This window comes from Lepisosteus platostomus, chromosome 4 (genome assembly GCF_059453375.1).
Source record: "Lepisosteus platostomus isolate fLepPlt1 chromosome 4, fLepPlt1.hap1, whole genome shotgun sequence".
Classification (NCBI taxonomy): domain Eukaryota; kingdom Metazoa; phylum Chordata; class Actinopteri; order Semionotiformes; family Lepisosteidae; genus Lepisosteus; species Lepisosteus platostomus.
In genome coordinates, this window is record NC_142614.1 from 5,293,225 (window position 1) to 5,311,112 (window position 17,888).

The window sequence follows — 17,888 nt, forward strand, 5'->3', positions numbered from 1 at the left end:
CATGACTGGTCAAGGCCAGGGGGAAATTTGGCCAGGACACCGGGGTAACACCCCTACTCTTTTCAAGTAATGCCCTGGGATTTTTAATGACCACAGAGGCAGGACCTCGGTTTTACATCTCATCCGAAGGACGGCGCCTGTTTACATAGTGTCCCCGTCACTATACTGGGACATTAGGACCCACACAGACCACAGGGTGAGCGCCCCCTACTGGCCCCACTAACACCTCAGCTTTCCCAGGAGGTCTCCCATCCAGGTACTGACCAGGCTCACACCTGCTGACCTTCAGTGGGCCGCCAGCTGTGAGTTGCAGAGTGATATGAAAAGATTATTAAACCAGCGTCAAGCCACACTAAAACGTCTCTTTGGTTCATTTTTTTTTTAGTTGAAGTCTGTTTCATTCCTAAAGGAATCAACCCTGTCTATTGTTTCAGTTTAAAGGGCCAGTTCTTCACAAAGACGGCAGAGTGGAGGGAGGGGCAGCCTGAACCACATTTCAGGCACCAGAGGAGTGTAGGAGCAGGCCTTGACCCTCGAGGTGGATCTGCTCAATAACAGGGCTGGAGGAGCTGTACCGAAGGTAAGGAGGCCAGGCGCTCCCAGCCCCGGACTCAGACGGGCAGGACACCGCGATCTCTCCTGGACCCGCTGGACGGCGGGCTTCTGGGTGTCCATCTCCCAGTGCTGAGCCAGGAATAGCGAGAGGGCCTGGCTTGAATAAGGAGACAAAACAGGGGGCAAGTGCATGTACTGCACCCTGGGTTATTCACAAGGCCAAGCTGCACCAGATCCTGATGTGTTTGTGTGTGCTCTCTTTTGTGCTTGGTGTGGCGTTAGGTGCATAGGTGCTTAGGAGTCTTCTCCTGTTGATATCACATGGTTCACTAGTGTTTGCACAGTTGGTGCTTCTGAACCAGAGCTGCGGTATCTTCTCATAATGTGAGACGTGGTTTGTGTCACAGCCAGTATCTGATCATCTCACTGATTCAAAAGATGAAGAGGGAACATAGGTAAAGAGATGTGGAAGCCAAAAAAAAAAAACAGCAAGAAAAACATACAAATTTGGAGTGACGTCTGCTTTAACATTCATATTTATTGACCTCAATACCGAGGCTAAATACATATAGAAACATTTTTTGTTTTAAAAAAGGTTGTCATTTTGTACTACAGAGACAGATGTCACACCACGCTGAGGAAGGGCAACTTCTGAAACTAGAGAAATGTTCGCTGCGACATGTTACTGACTTTAGACGCCCCGCTTGCCTTGAGCTGAAGATTTCAGAATAAATAACTGCAACAGTCACTTGCATGGTGTTCCTCTTCATGTCAATCAGAACGTAACACAAACTGCGAAATAATGTTCCATCCAGAACAGAAAATCATCGTTTCAAAAAAACATTTTTCCTTGATTGTCTCTTTCTTTTTTCCACGCATTTATTTGGACTTTCTCCTCTCCTTCATCTACCTTGCACAGTCCACAGCACAGCAGATACCTACTTCCCAGACGACAGTTTCATTTTAGTTCCCAGCAATCCATTGAAAGGCAACAGTATCCAGTCACATTCCTCCAAGCAGTTGTCTGGTCTGCATTCCGGCTGAACTCTTACACACCTCATCTTCGTCATCATCAGCATCTTCATCATGCTATTACCCACTGAGCTGAGCACATCAAACCTCTCCCCCAGTGCTTAGATCTGTGCAATTATTAGAATCCCCAGAATAGTGATGGAAAATGTATTAAATTCAAGCAGGGCCTGAAACACGTCTTAAAACATTCAGAAATCAAAACAGATTGTGAACATTAACGGAGATTTAAAAAAATGCAGAATTACAACAGAAATCATTTCTTTCCATCTGTCACCACATCCCAGTAGCATAACTCAGTCTCAACACACAGTCCTGCCAAGAAAAAAATGAAGAAAATGAACCGGCTTCGCTTTAAGGCATAGCTTTTAGGATTATTCGGTCGTTTCAGGTTTTTAAATGTGTCGATTTCGTGACCTTCAGAAAAGCAAGAGAGCTGCGCTTCTCCAGGACGCTTCTCCAGGACGCTTCTGGTACTGACCAATTACCAGGTGTACTACCCTCTCCTTCCACTAGATGGCCGTACGAGCCAAGTGCAGTACTGCTCGGCAACCACAGTTGAACTGTTGAACTGGACCGGTGAACGGTTTGTTAAAACTATCGAAAGTCTTCCAATAAAATAAATATATATTTACGCCAGCTTTTAGAATTTGTAAACAGTACTTCCCATCTTATCCTCTAAAGAGATAAATGCACTAAATGTCCTTATAAATTATTTTGAATAGTGATTTCAGTATATATGTCCATGCAAGATTTCTGAGTGGGTAGAATAATCACCATCTTCCTGTGTTGATTCATCGTCCAGTTATGGTCAGGTGATTGAACATTTTGATATATTTCAGAGGTGGAATAAAGACTCCCAATGCATCGCAGTATGAGACACATCCCAGTTTTACAAAGCAAAAGCTGTAGTACTGAATCCAACAACGGAGAAACTCGGAATGTTTCATTGTGATCTTAATCTGTCTGAAACTCAACAGATAAATTGACACTTTGAAACGGATGTGTCCAATATTTGATTTTACACCCCGAAATGGATTAAAACTGCTGTGCAGTGCGAGTCATCTTTCCATGCCTCTGGAGTCACAGTTTCCTGGTCAAGGAGTAACAGACTAACACACATTTTAAACACAGGCCCACGAGATGGTGTTTTTTGTACACGTGATTCTCACATCAGTAAATCGGTTGTATTTCATGTAAAAAGACTGCTGCCATTTTCAGGCTGAAAGAAAAGGAAGGTGGAAATTCGAATAAACCAATGTGCATGAAAATAAACTCACAAAATAATTCCAAGTTTCGGTCTAGATACAGCTCAGTAGCATTGCTCAGTTTTCATTTCACGTCTTTGTTAGTTTTGTAGAAAAGGAAAATATCATTTGAGAACTTCTTGCTCACACCTTAAGGATCTCTTTTAGATTCCTAGCAGATGACAAGTGTTTAAGATCACCTGATTCCACCACCTTATGTCTTTTCAGTAATTTCATCCACACAGGCGCAGTCTCTGTTTCTTCTCTGTCCTTCATCGCTCAAGCCCCTGGCTGTGGGGAAACAAGTAAGGTTGCATTTCGTGAGCAGGGGCAGCACCTGAAGCAGGGCAGAGTCTTTCTCAGGGCTCAATGTGCTGCCTGCCCCACGTCCTCTCACTGGCTGAAGCCGAGAAGCAGGGAGCTCGGAAGGTGGTGTGGTGTGATCAGGTGTGCGCGGAGCACCACCAGCACAGAACGGAGCAGCAGCGCGGTGTCACTTGTGCTTTTGCGAGTGCGGACGCACAGGGCTGGCTGACACCACAGGAGTTGTTTTTGTAACATTGAGGAGTATATCCGAGCGTCACAGTGGGGCTGGGTTCCGTTAAAAAGCCACCATGAGGTTTTCTCAGAGCTGCGGAGCAGACGTGTTTTGGCGAGCACAAGAATATGGCAGCATATTTAAATTGTGTCCTCATCTGCCTCGAAGCCCCCCTCAGTTATATCAAATCTGTGTCACTAGTTGGGTCCTGCTCCTCTCAAACCTCTGGGGTTACGGTGGCATTTCAGGTTTTTTCTACACTATTGGTAACGCAGGTAGCTCATCATCAAGTCCATGACAAAGGAATCGGCAGCCAGGGTGAGGTGTCACAGCTCGTAGTCCCCGTCCTGTGCCTTGTACTGGTCCATGATCCTCAGCACGTCCTCCAGGATGGACGGCCCCAAGTCCAGGTCCAGCCCCAGCAGGGACTCGGAGTTGGGGACCCCGGGGGACTCGCTGCGCTCGCTCTGCAGGTCCTCGTTGCTCAGGCCCGCGTCCGAGTCGAGGCTGAGCCCCCGCCTGGCGTCCAGGGGCGGGCCGACCCCCAGCACCGAGTCCTCGGAGGACGCCTCGGAGAAGGAGCCGGAGGACGCCACCAGGCGGCCGAACGCCGGGATGGAGGCCGAGTGGCTGAGCTCGGGGTCGCTGTAGACGACGCGGGGCCCCTCGCAGCTCACGGACATGGAGCGCTGCGCCGGCGGGGTCTCCTCCAGGTGGAGGCGGGGGGGCTTGGGGGGCGCCTGCTCGGGGCTGAAGACGGGCAGGGAGACGGTGTTCTTGAGCAGGGTGGGCGCGGTGCCGGCCGGCTGCTGGCCCCTCTTGTCCGCCGGGGGGTTCTCGGCCCTCCCCCTCTCCGCGCTGCGGGACCGGGCCCGGCTCATGCCGGGGAGGAGGTCCAGCTTGCCCTGGATGAAGCCCACGTCCCCGAACATGTCCGTCTCGCCCTCGGGCCCCACGTGCGCGCTGTGGCGCAGGTCCCCCAGGGGCGGGCTGATCATATCCCCAGACAGGATGTCCCGCAGCTTGAGCTTCTTGCCCCGTTTCGGGGTGGACGTCTTCAGATACATTGGCGTCTTCGCCGGCATCCTGTTGCCCAGAGTGATCTGCTCCCAGATATGTCCCTGCTGCTCCGCGCTGCCTGACTCCTGCAGGAGACCGGGGGGTTAATCTCTGCGCAGGAGAGGCCTGCGCATGAGTTGGCACCGTGTCTCTCTTCTTTAAACAGGAACAGATTAGACCAAGCGGGGATTATATATCTATATATTTCCAGGCCAGATCTCCTTCGGGCCAACGGAAGAACAAAAGGGATGTTTGTTTTCCGGATGCAGTGCCGTTGTGGTCTTTATTTCTGTGTTTTTTCGCCCCCCCCGAGCCTCCCGCCACAGTCTGACCTGAGCGGCTTGAACGGCAGGCTGGTGAGAAAGGCCGGCTCCTTGCCGAGGGACACGCTAAATCCAGAAACCACCGAAAGCTTTTCTTCCCCCCAGCTTGATCTTGGGGAAGCTTCTACGCGACGGATCCTTTGTCGGGCAAACCTCTCCCATATGCTGAGGGTGCTTCCCCTCCCCAGTAAAGTTGCAGTTAGAAAAGCAAGTCCTTGGGGACTTGGAAAAACGTTAACAACAATATTCTTCCGTCTGTCTCGTGCTGCACTCCTATACCTGGCAAGGGTGTGCAAAAATTCGGGATCTCTCGGAATGTGGTGCTGGGGTGCTATTCCCACAGATCTGCAGGACAAACAGAAGAGAGAGATTTAGAGAAGAGACCAGGGTAAAAGGCACAATATCGGCGACACAAATAGCTTTGTACTTGCTTGATACTACAATAACAGAGCAGAAACAGCTCCTTCAGATCTTCCTCACAGGCTTCTCAAATGGTGTCTTTTTTTATTTTGTGTGCAAAGACGAATGTTTGGCTGACCTTGATGGCCTTTCTGGTTGGGCTCGTGAGTGGCTAAGCTATTGAAGGATATTTTAATATCAGGTGAAATACCTTCTTATAGCTACTCATTCAGTGCAAAGACGGCTAATCAAAAACGTTGCAGGTATAGACAATCACCAGCTATTTGACTGTATCTGGATTGTGTTCCTGTCATCTGCGTCATTGAAACCAGGGATGAGCAAGGGCACTTATCACACCATTGCTGCTGACCGCCTCAGGGGGAGAACTGCTTACCCATGAATTCTCGTCCCAATGTTTGAGACACTGGGTGTCTGTCCCTCTGTGGTACAGAGATTACTGAAAACTCTCATTTGCTTAAGACAACAAGCAGAGAAAGATCCTGGTCATAACCCCTATGAGAAACAAACTTCTTAAAAAAGTGTATGATGATGATGATGATGTTTCCTTTAAAATTAAAGTGATTTGGCTCAGCTCCTCTTGATCTAACCAAGGCGTGACATCACCAAGCGATGATAATACCGATAAAGGGTGTGAGTGTGGGGAGAGGCAGGGGTCAGACTGCTGCACTCCTGCAGTGTCCAGAGCCCACAAGCCAGGAGATCGGCCAGATTATAAAGAAAAAGGAGGACATGGAGGGAGGAGGGCTGGTTGGGAGGGATTTACATGGCTGCAGCAGAAATTAAATCAGAGTTTTCCATTCCACTTTCTTCCTGGGGGATGGAACTCATGCAGGATTAGGGAGCCAGTGCACCGACACTTCCAAGACGATTCTCTAATCTTTTTAACTCCAGTGGAACATTTTCACCACATTCCGCAAACTCCAAATTCTGGTTCTTGACAAACTTTGAATGCGGGGAATAAAATATTTTTTACACCACCTCTCAAGACACGAGACGCACGCCTTCACACGCCAAGTCAGGAGCTGGTTCTGCCCCGAGACGAATTGTGTTAAAAGGTAACTCTCCAGCCAGCATTGTGCTGCCTGCCACTGGTCCTGCTGGTTCCTCACAAACCTGCACTTGGTCCGCATGTACAAGTTGGAAAGCTATCTCCAGCAGTTCTCCGGGATCATTTCCCATAAATTCTGCTACTGGCAGAGGAGTGTCGGGTCTACTTCACTTCCTCCTCAGCACCTGTTCCGTTTTATTTATGCAGGACGCTGTTTTGATTCTTTATTACCACTGTGTTCCTGCCACTTACTTATTTTAACCAGGGAGGGCTTTACACTAATTATAGCCCTGTGCCATCGTGGTAATGTTGTTACAGTTTTAAGAGCTTGGGTGGTGCCTGCTTTTCCAGTCCATTAATGTCATCATTACTAGAAAAGCAGCTGTTCCATTGCCTGTTTTATTATTCGACTTAAGCAAATCCCACATGTGGCTGTGATCCGTGAAAGCTCCTCGGTCTTTACATCACAAGAGTGCAAACAGAATGAAAAGCCACAGAATGCTCAGATCTCTCAGTCGCTGTTTCTCAGTTTCGCTCTCTGTCAGTTATAGAGTGCCAGTTATAGAGGCTCACTCCTCTCTCTCTGTCAGTTATAGAGTGCCAGTTATAGAGGCTCACTCCTCTCTCTCTGTCAGTTATAGAGTGCCAGTTATAGAGGCTCACTCCTCTCTCTCTGTCAGTTATAGAGTGCCAGTTATAGAGGCTCACTCCTCTCTCTGTCAGTTATAGAGGCTCACTCCTCTCTCTCTGTCAGTTATAGAGTGCCAAAGTGACAGACTCACTCCTCTCTCTGTCAGTTATAGAGTGCCAGTTATAGAGGCTCACTCCTCTCACTCCTCTCTCTGTCAGTTATAGAGTCTCACTCCTCTCTCTCTGTCAGTTATAGAGTGCCAGTTATAGAGGCTCACTCCTCTCACTCCTCTTTCTGTCAGTTAAAGAGTGCCAGGCTGGGAGGCTCAGTAGAGTCTTTGTGTGTAGATACTAGTGAGGAGACATTTTCTCCTTTTCCCTCTTCCCATCTATCCAGTACTCCCTCCTGTTGCCAGCACAGGATCAATATTTAATTTGTTGTTTATTTTCAGTTATTTGTTTGCTAAAATACAGGGTAACACAACTGCAAAACACACTCAGGCCTACATCTACAACGCTCCCATCAACAAGTGGCGTCACATCCTGTGTGAGCTTGGATTTGCAGAGTGTGACTATACCAGCAGTGTACACCACATGTGTGTGTTTCCCCTTGGCCATGGGCCTGTGAGAGTCCGAGACAATGGACAGGGCTAATTATGTCAGTTCTGGTTAAGACCAAATCACTCTTATATTCTATGCAAACAAACAAAACTGAAGCAGTGCCGTATGTCTCCTGACAGCCTTCAGTCTGGACTTAAGGGGAGTTCCTCTACTTCCTATATCATTTGGAAACAAAAGGCAGGTTGGTTGCATTCGTGATTCACATAATAACATCCTGAGCTGTTACTCTAAGCTAATTAAGACAATGTTAGCCAACTGTAGGACTGCAATGTGCTCTTCCTCCTCACGATAAACAGGAATCCTGCATGAACCAACCAGTGCAAATGACAAAATTACAGGACAGAAACATTGTAGCATTGCAGCTTAGTAAACTCCAAGTTGACAATGTTGTGACAACCAAAATAATGCTATATTATAATCAAAATATAACACACCGCTGTTGGAACATTAACTTGTCAGCTCTGGAATCTGTAACATTCTGAGAAACTAATATTTATAATAATATTTTAATTTTGCTTTAAAAATGTTCTGAAAGGGAAATATATTTGGTTAAAAGTGTAGAATTTAAAACAAGGAATATTGCTGTGAAATTGTACAGTGCGCTAGTAAAAGCTCATTTAGAACACACTCATTTAAGTGTGAAATCGTGGTCTTGATACAAATATAACTAGCTGCACCAGAATCTGTCCAAAGAAGAAAATGAAGGTGTATACCCAAGATTAAAGGAATGTAATTCAATACCACACTAAAATAACTGAATCTCTTTAGTTTTCAAAGGCTGATAAAGTCAGCTGTGTCAGAACTTCACACCATGAACACAGTGAAACACGGAAACAGAGTGGGAAATAAATGAAAGTGCATTTTAAATTATTATTTTTTCATTACACAGAGAGTTGCAGGAGTCTGTAACAAGCTACCCAATCCTGTACAGTGATATAACAGAAAAAAAACTTTTTTTTACATAAAGCTGGTTACAACGTCCTCTTGCTAAACCTGATTTGAACACCCCGAGAAAGCAGATTTTGTAGTCTTAAATAAACGTATGTGTAAGAAGTGTGTTACGTTAATATTCTCTTAATCCACTTACTTAAAATGCTGTTCTTAGTGTAACGTTAACCAGCAGGCTTTCTGTTCAGACCTCCTCTTATGTAAGCTTAGCCCTACTGCAGATCCTTAGGGAAACGGGATCAGATGTCTGTGTTTTCTTTTTTTTCCCGGAGCAATACAGGAAAACTGCCTATGGAATCTGGGAGAGTTGCAAATTTGCCTCCCTTCCCAAAACACCCAACATCTGCTTTCCATCTCCTTGCCACATTAAGGTCCCGTTAGTTCAGCCCTGCTCTTTTTGTCAGGCTTGCTGCGTGTGTACACACACACACACCCATGACCTCCGACCTCTCCCAGGCCTCTGGTGTTCCCTTCCACCCATCCCAAGGGTTCTGGTTCAAATCCAGCCGCCTGTGCAAGCCCCAGAAATGTGAGCAGAAAAGTCTCAGCATTTCCCCGGAAAAGGTCACAAGGCCCGGGAGCTCTCACCTCACGTGGCGGGAGTCATCTTACTGCACCGGCGCGGCCACGGGATCTACCGGGGCTAAAAATGAACTTCTCGAGTTCCGTCTCGAAATATAAATACACCCAGCTCCCGTCAAGTGCGATCGGGGAATCAATTCTCTGGGCGCAAAAAGCGCTCTTTACTTTGTAGGGATTCTGCCAGCAACTTTCGTGGCATCACACTTTTATTTCATTACAAGCAAAACATACAGCTGGTTTAAAAAAGAGAGGGTGTGTCATCGATTCCCTCACACTACAGGCACCACCCAGGTTTGAAAAACTACGTATTGGTGCTGAGCCGTGTTCCGTCGCTGCTTTCATTCTGGTTAGTATATTACCCCGGACCCTGACTTAAAAATAAGTTTGTGTCACTGAGGTGACCATAAGCAGTATATATAACCCCAGGCGTGCCCCAGAGCAGACTCAGACATGTTGGCATCTGATCTGACCTGGATTGGCTGTGCGCGTCAGGAAGGGCCTGATGCAGACGCTCACGCACCGAAAAGAGGCTTGAGTTCCTACACCGCGCGTTGAACTGCAGTGGAAACTGCATTCTTTCCAAGTCGTTCGTGTGGAAAAAAAACAGTGGCCCCTGTCCCGTTTCCTGGGGCTCTGCGCACTGCGATTGAACCAGATAACTCAGGTTACTGAGACCGAATTCCGTTTTTCCAAACGGATACAGTTATCACTAAATCTGGGAAAAGCCCCCTTTTTAGGTAGTGATGATTCACTTTTATCACCGGATAAATCCACCCCTTCATTAGAAACCGCCTCGCTTGGCCAAATTCACCAGAGATTTCCCTCACAATAACCCCGCGGACGCGATGAGTTCATCCCGTTTCCCGGACGTTTTCTGTTAATTCCATTGTACTCTGCATCTCCATCTGAAGTACAGTAATCCACACCCAGCCTCGCTATTTCTAAAACGTCATGAGATTTGAGCGCCCTTATAAAAACTGCGGAGACGTATTTATGATGAAAACATCTAATCTGATCATGCTGTGGATAAAAGGGTTTGCTATGTTATAGACCGTGGTCTTTGACCCGGGTATTGCTTGGGACTTGCTACTTGTCCAGTAAGATGTCTGTAGGACTATTTTTTTTAAGTCAACACTACATGAAAAGGGTTTAAAAAGAATCTGACAGTTTATAGTAGCTGTCACAAAAGTAAACTGTAACTCTGATATGTTTAAATTTCGCGCGGCTCTTCCCCAACGCAAGCAGGTTAAATTAAACCCCTCTTAAGTCTTCTGATTAACAGCATTTTCTAGTTACTGGTAATCGGTCTGTATTCTGTTTTCACGTGGGAATACTGGAGTAGGAGACGCGTCTCAGTTGCGCGGCTGTGTACACGCTGTCTATAATAAGAGACTTAATCTTCTTAAGGAGAATGACGCATCTTATTTTATATAACCCACATTGCTGATAGATTAAGAGTCGCCCATCACTGAACTGTTTCAGATGTCACGCAACTTTCGGAAAAAGGGTGACGGACCTAGACAGACCCAAATCACAGCGTTACCGTCCGCATAACCAATGGTAAGACTTAATGAGTAACTACTCTCCCCGCAGAATCGTTTCCGAGTCCGTAAAAAAAAAATATATATATTTAAAATAGTAGTTCCGAAGCGCAAATGAATAGCAGCTGATTGATTAGGCAAAACACAATCGAAAGTGGTAGCAAGAGCGAATGGACGACTCCCGCCCCGGGGGTACTCACCTGCAGTAGCCCGTGTCTCGTCCCCGAGTGGAGAAGTCCGCGCAGAGGCCGGGCCCGCTGTGAGGTGTCGCGCGTTCCCCGCGACCGCGATGCCAACTTAGAAGCTCCTAAACCTCTTATGTGACTCACGAGCCCGGGAGGGAGGGGCCGCGCGGGCTGTGAATGGCTGAGCCGCCCAGAGGTGCTGGGTCGCGCGCGGGTGAGAGAGAGAGAGGGAGTCACATCTGTTCAGGGCGCGAGAGCTTCCAGCTGTTGTCCAGCACCGCTCGGTTACAAGTACCCCCCCCCTCCTCCTCTTCCTCCTCCCCCTTCTGTTAGTCCTCGGGCAATTTCACAATCGCATTTCCTTCAAACTCCCACAAGAAACCCCCCCTCTCTCCCCAGTGAGACCCTGGCAGTAAGCGACGAGCGACTGGGCGCTCATAAACGTCTTCCCTGCCGAATTTAACACTTCACGTACGTGGCACGTTTCCCACTGCAAATCTCTCCCGCTCCCCCTCTCCGCGCAGAAATTAAGTTTTTGGCGTGCTCGCCCCTTCCCTGACCCCCAGACGGATGTGAGGAGCTGCAGCTATGCGGCCACGTTAAATGGTAATATTATGAGAGCCGAGAGGAGTTGAATGTTAGTTTTGACGTGAGTCCCAGCTGTGGGACTCATGAATCATTCGGAACCGGAGCCAGGTTCTCTTCTCGTCTCTTCGTATAAATCCGGCTTTCTCTTCCAGCTCCGGAGCGCATAAGCGTCCAGGAATTTCCCTCGTTCCTGTCATTCCACAGGAATGTAATTTTTTTTTTAAATGCAATTATTATCATGAAAGTTATCTAACGTGGTGGCCTGTACCTTGTGTTGAAGACGCTGGAGGTGGTGCTCTCTCGCCGTTCAAGGACACCATCGCCCTGTACGAAAGGATGGATTTGTGGCACGTCAGGAAGAGTTTTCACGGGGTTTCAAAACCGTTGTTGACATGCACGATGAAAATATTGGGCGAGGTTAACTGCGTCCATACCCCTCCGACAGCGGTCTTATCTACGGGTCTAAGTTCGCGATATCGCCGCGCAGTTTAGAGACGGGTCGTTTGCTTGGCCGAAGCAGGTCGAATAGAAATCCCCCGAGCGGGCGACGCTCCTCGCTGGGAGACAGGCCGGGAGGCGCGGGGCCTCAATTAACCGGCGGTGGCCTTTTATCTTTGTGTATTCGCGATCAAAGCCCGCTCGGTCTGACTAATTAAAAAGAAAAATCGGAGGTATCCATTTGGAGGGGGAAAAAAAAGAAGAAGGTGCCAGAATATTCGCCGCTGCGTGCGTCGTAGCAGTAGCGTGAAGGTGTTTGCCGAGATCTTGTAAACCGGTGAGTTCAGCGCTAAACTCTGGTGACCACGGCGCCTTGATGAGGTCCGGAGCGCCAGCAGCGCTTGATGACCCGATTGGGCTTATCAGAGCTCCGTGAATACAGCAGAAATATACGTAGCTGACTTCGGCGTGGTCTACTGAGATGTAATCCTGTAAAATACGACAATACTTCGGAGTACGGCTTGTATTCCTTTCAGCTGTGATCTTATTGCGGCAATTCCTCGCGGGATCATTGCTTTATTGGGGTGTGAAAAGCCCAGAGCACAGATGAGGAAGGAGGGTTGGGGTATTTGGATAGCAAATGTTAGACTGAGGTTCTCATTTTCCATTTGTTTTCTAACCAATTCTTCCAATTCAGGGTGGTGGGGGAGTCAGAGCCTATCCTGGTAAGCAACAGGCTCAAGGCAGGCTACACCCTGGAAGGGATACCAGTCCATCTCGGCATCTCGGGCCAGAGAAGGGCACAGACACGCATACACTGACAAAAGGGCCATTTGTTCTACGAACCCCTTTAAACCTACTTTGGATTTTGTCTTTGGACTGTGGGAGGAAACAGAAGCGACCGGAGGAAACCCATGCAAACACAGGGGGAACATGCAGACTCCACACAGACAGCACTCATGGTCTAGTGCTAACCGCTGTGTCAATGTAAGCAGAACGATGTCACATAAAAAATGTTACACTTAAGACATAACTCAAAAATGGAATAACAAAAACGTCGAGACTTTTATGTTCACCTGCCTTGCCTTGTTAGAGTTCCACTCTTTTTTAAAAGCATTTTATTTAAGACATTTTGAAGATGTTTACCAGACTAACAAAAACTAAGAAACGTAAAAAAAAAACACCCCAAAAAACAAAACCACAGAACAAACCACAGTAAGACTAAGAAATAAAGCATCTCAAACTTGCCCGTGCCTTTTTACAGTTGACTTGTTGAACTGAAGCAGTCGCGCAGCGTGTGGATGTGCAAAACAATCAGAGAACCAGACTCAGCCTTTTCTAAAACACACGAGAAAGAGACCCCAGCTCCCATGGAATCATTCCACAGAGCCGCCACTCCTGACATCAGCCCAGATTCAGACCAGGGAATGGAAGACACCGTTTTGGAAATTAAGAGCCGCAGTGAGCACAGTGTGGCCCACAGCTGCTGTGACTGGAGGTGTTTCAAAGTGCTCACAACAGCATACACCCAGGCACCGCGGGATTTCACTTTGTATTACAATAGGAGGTTAAGGATCTGTGCCTGTGGCTGGAAGGTTGCCGGTTCAAATCTGCGGCCAGCAGAGGAATCCTACTCTGTTGGGCCCCTGAATCCTACTCTGTTGGGCCCCTGAGCGAGGCCCTTAACCCCAGCTGCTCCAGGGGTGCTGTACAATGGCTGACCCTGCGCTCTGACCCCCCAGCTTCTCTCCCTGTCTGTGTGTCTCATGGAGAGCAAGCTGGGGTCTGCGAAAAGACACATTCCCAATACAAGAGATTGTAAAGGGTTAATAAAGTGATGTTAAAAATGTTAAAAAGTGATGTTAAACTGGAGCTGCACAAAGGGTGAAAGATAGGCAAGAAAGGAATGTATAAGTTGTACTATCCACTTATATATATATACCCCAAGAGAATTTGCCACATTGGAGTTTCTCTGACCGCCTTTAGCTTGATTCTATGGGGCTGTGTAGCTGAACCAAATTGTGTCCCTGTATTAAAACTGATACCTGTCCTCGCACACTGTCTGTTCTCCAGATCCTCTTAGGATAAGTCAATTCCAAGGGGAAACTCCCTATGGATCTCTCCCTCCCCCCCCTCCAAGCAAACCTTCTCAAAGAAGACGGGAGCCAGGAATTCTGTAGATGGCCTTGGCTCTATCTTTCTGCTCCAAACAGGAATCAGCCCTCCCCCCCTCCTTGGCTACATCTCCTGATAAGCCCATTGCTTCACAACAAACATTCCACACTCAGAGGGAGATGTACTGGCTGGCTGTGGGTGTCAGAAGTGTCTTAAAAAATAAGCTAAAAAAACTGTTTTTGTTTCCGTTGTTGAGCTTACATGGAACATGGAAATGGACAACTTGTCTGAGACTTGGTGTTGGGTCGCATGAGAGTTGGGACCCTCAGATGGTTTTGGATGATCACTAGTCTTTATGTAAGATCAAGCCAGAAATATAAGCATGCAAACTAAAAAAATAGTCTGTTCATTTTTTTTTTCAGAACAGAAAATGCTGCCTCGGAGTCAAGACTGATTAAATGATGCAATCAGTTCTGTACTGGAAATAACAGGACCCATGTTTATTGTAGTGGTTGTGGGGTGGAATTTCGTGGCACAAACAAAGTACTTGAAAGTTTGGTTCACTCTTCTTCAAGTTGTGTTGCTGTTCCAGACAAACCAAATCACAGCTGTAAGGAGGTCTTGAATGCGAGATTTCCAGGCGAAGGGGAGTAAAACACCCCCACATGTGTAAATCAGATCGCTCAGGCCTTCGTGGAGAGGAATTAATCTAAATCTGCATTTAGAGACGCGTCCCGGCGAGATACTGTGGTATGCTGTAAAATGACCATTCAGTGGACCTGGAGGGGGGGTGTCACTGTGGACAAGGGGGTGTGAATGACTGGAGGAGGTGTTGATGAAGACGGAAAGGGGATTAGCCCTTTGTCAATTAATCTGTTCACATCACTCAGCCAGCACGGCTAATTGCTCCGCTGTCTTCTGCCTTTTGCCCGTGTAATTGCGTCAGCTCTGACGGTGTCATCGGGTTTTTTAACGAGCCCTGGGCCCTCTGGTGAGCTCATGCGAGCAAACATCGGAGACTTTCCACTGGGTCAGCGCTGCACGGGGCAGCTCCCCGCAGCCTGAGGGTGGCTTTCCTTCTCTGCCCTCTGCAGTGCGTGGTGTGCTTGCACCACTGTGTATCATGGTCTTTAGATAGATAGATAATACTTTATTAATCCCGTAGGGAAATTGATGTGTTACAGCAGTCCAGCCCAAGACAAGCAAAACAGACATCAGAATAGTTATAAAACAAAAGACAAACAAGATAAATAAAAATAAATAAGTACATAGGTGTGTGCAAAATGTGCTGATCATAGTCACTGTAAACACAATAAAATATGTGCAAAATGTGCATAGGTTTATACAGACTGATTGTCCAAAAAGTACAATGGGGTAAACATGCTGTCCATAGAGGAGCAAATGAAGGGCTAAAAGTCCTAGCCTAGGGCAGCGTTATACACCCTGACAGCCGCCGGGAGGAAAGACCTGCGGAAACGTTCCCTTGATTGTTACTGTAGAGAACTTCGGCTCGTCTGCGGGCTCACCCCCCGCAGCTGAAACACGTGCTGTCTGCGGGTTCCCGTTTTGAGGTGGCATGGTGGCATAGCGGTTAGCATTAATAATAATAATAATAATAATAATAATAATAATAATAATAATAATAATTGCTTACACTTATACAGGTCATGGGGATCCCCCCACCCCCACCAGTGTGCAGCCCCACCTGGATGATGCGACGGCAGCCATAGTGCGCCAGAACGCTCCCCACACACCAGCTATCAGTGGGGAGGAGAGCAGAGTGATGAAGCCATTGGTGCCCTGCAGAGCTTGGGCCCTGGGTTTAATCCCGAACTTGGGATGCTATATGTGTTGAGTTTGTTTCTTCTCCCTGTTTTCTGGTCGGTGGGTTTCCTCTGGGTGCTCTGCTTTCCTTCTACAGTTAATTGGCATCTGGTGGAACTGGCCCTGGTGTGAGTGTGTGCACGTCTGCCCTGTGATGGATTGCTGTCCTGCCCAGGGTGTGCCCTGCCCTGTGCCCGTTGCTTGCCCATTGCTTCTGGCTTCCCTGCGACCCGGAATTGGGAGAAGCGGTTAGACGGTGGAAGGTTCTTGTTTCTTGTCAACTGCCTCGTTCTTTCAACTTGTACATTGAAGGGCTTCTATTACCAAAAATTAAAAAACAACAACGTATACAGTAGCTCCCAGGTAAATTAAATGCTGTTTCCTAGAAACCTAGAAATAGGTTTTTGTACTTTCATAAGGATACATGATGCTTTTTATCTTTGCTATAGGTATTATGGAGTTATGAAATAGGATAACGTGTTTACAGCATCATAAGGGAATTATGGAAGATATTCTGGAGAGAAGAGCACCACCTACAGGTCCACCAACACCACTTACAGCAGCAACCTGTTTTTTTTGCAGGAGTCCTGTGCTAGTATTGACCAGGCATAGCCTTACTTAGATTGTCAGATCAAATTCCAAGCTGTTAAATAAGCTCAGTACCTACCAAATACGACTGTATCATGGCCTGCCATGCCTAATCAATATGTCTGCAAAGGACGGGCTACATCACTGCCACACCTATTCCTCCTGGCAGTCTGGTTTTGGAGACCCCTTTTGAAAATTAGCTTCTGCTACAGTTTCGGTAGCAAGAAATAAAATACCTTTAATTTACTCAGAGGTGCCACTTGGGGCCAGCGCCCCTCTTACACATGCGACCCAGAGAGTGCTCAGTTATCCAGCAGGATATTTCCTTGGAGCACTCTGAGTGAAACACCTCCCTCCACAGTGCTGCCACCCTCTTCCCCTCCCCCGTCCCTCCCTGCAATCTGAATTCCAGGGCCCTGTACTCTTCCTTGGCGAGGCGATGCTGCAGAGATGTCACGCAGAGCACGAATGATGTCAGAGCATGAGCCCAGAGGGAGCAACAGCCAGAGGAAAACAAACATCAGCTCCCTTAGGTTATGACACCAACCGCCCACCCCCCCTCGAGCAACGTCCAGGGAAAATCAGGAACAATGTGTGTGGAATCCCAGCTGGCTCCTCACCAAGCTGCTTGAGCAGGCTGCGTTCCTTACCTCTGATGCGTGTGACAGCAAGCACTGCAGCAGCAACAGAAACCAGATCATACAGAATAACGTGTTGGAGGGTTATATTGATGAACTACTGTATCACAAATAGAGGCAAAAAAGAAGCTGTGGCTGACCAGCGTCTGTCCTGATGCCTATTGTGAGCTTCCAGAGAGATGGGCTTTCTTCAGGAAGCACTTCGTCAGCAACGGGAAGAGTCAGTCCAGAAACAGGCAGTGTCACGCACGCACAGCAGGGTGTGCGCTGATAAGGGATGAGGTAACAGGAAAACAGAGAGGATGCACAGGCTCTTTCTCATAGCCCATTCCAATTTAGAGGAGAGACTTTTTTGGGGGAGGTTGAATGCTGGCATGAGGTCTCACACAGTAGTGACATATGGGCTCCAAACACACATCCTTTTCTTGTTTACACCAAAAAATAATAATAATAATAATAATAATAATACCTGGATGATGTGACGGCAGCAATAGTGCACCAGTACTCTCCCCACACACCAGCTCTCAGTGGGGAGGAGAGCAGAGTGATGAAGCCAGTTCAGAGAGGGGGATTATTAGGAGGCCATGATTGGTTAAAGCCAGTGGAAAATTTGGCCAGGACACCGGGGTAACACCCCTACTCTTTTCAAGAAACACCCTGGGGTTGTTCATGGCCAGAAAGTCAGGACCTTGGTTTTACATCTCATCTGAAAGAGCGTTCATAACCTTTGCTCTGAAAGTTTTTCATGAGCGACTGGGAAGGCTTTATAGCAAGCAAAGAAGGCTTTATAAACTGTAGAGTGGGTGTCACGGGGGATGAAATTCTTAACGACTCAAATAGAAGCTCATGAAATCTGTAACTTGAAAATATGTGAAAAACATTTTATTAAAAATGAATTGAAGTAGTATTGAATTGTATGAGCTGTACAGAACACAACAAAGTATTTGTAAGGGCTTTGCCTGACCATATGT

The 17,888-nt window shown here is 47.4% G+C and overlaps 1 protein-coding gene across 1 annotated transcript; it reads right to left on the reverse strand.

The window, feature by feature from the left end:
• Positions 1 to 1,073: 1,073 nt before the first annotated feature.
• On the reverse strand, positions 1,074 to 11,173 carry LOC148672208 (cdc42 effector protein 2). The gene is made up of 2 exons (XM_088627716.1): positions 10,742 to 11,173; positions 1,074 to 5,096 (listed from the first exon to the last, which is right to left on the reverse strand). Exon 2 carries the CDS (start codon positions 4,452 to 4,454, stop codon positions 3,696 to 3,698), a length of 759 nt encoding a protein of 252 aa, XP_088483842.1. The 5' UTR covers positions 4,455 to 5,096; positions 10,742 to 11,173; the 3' UTR covers positions 1,074 to 3,695.
• Between the last annotated feature and the right edge of the window lie 6,715 nt (positions 11,174 to 17,888).

Bases quoted from the DNA above. Each gene is read 5' to 3' on its own strand.
- LOC148672208 (XM_088627716.1), bottom strand. From the start codon at position 4,454: ATGCCGGCGAAGACGCCAATGTATCTGAAGACGTCCACCCCGAAACGG.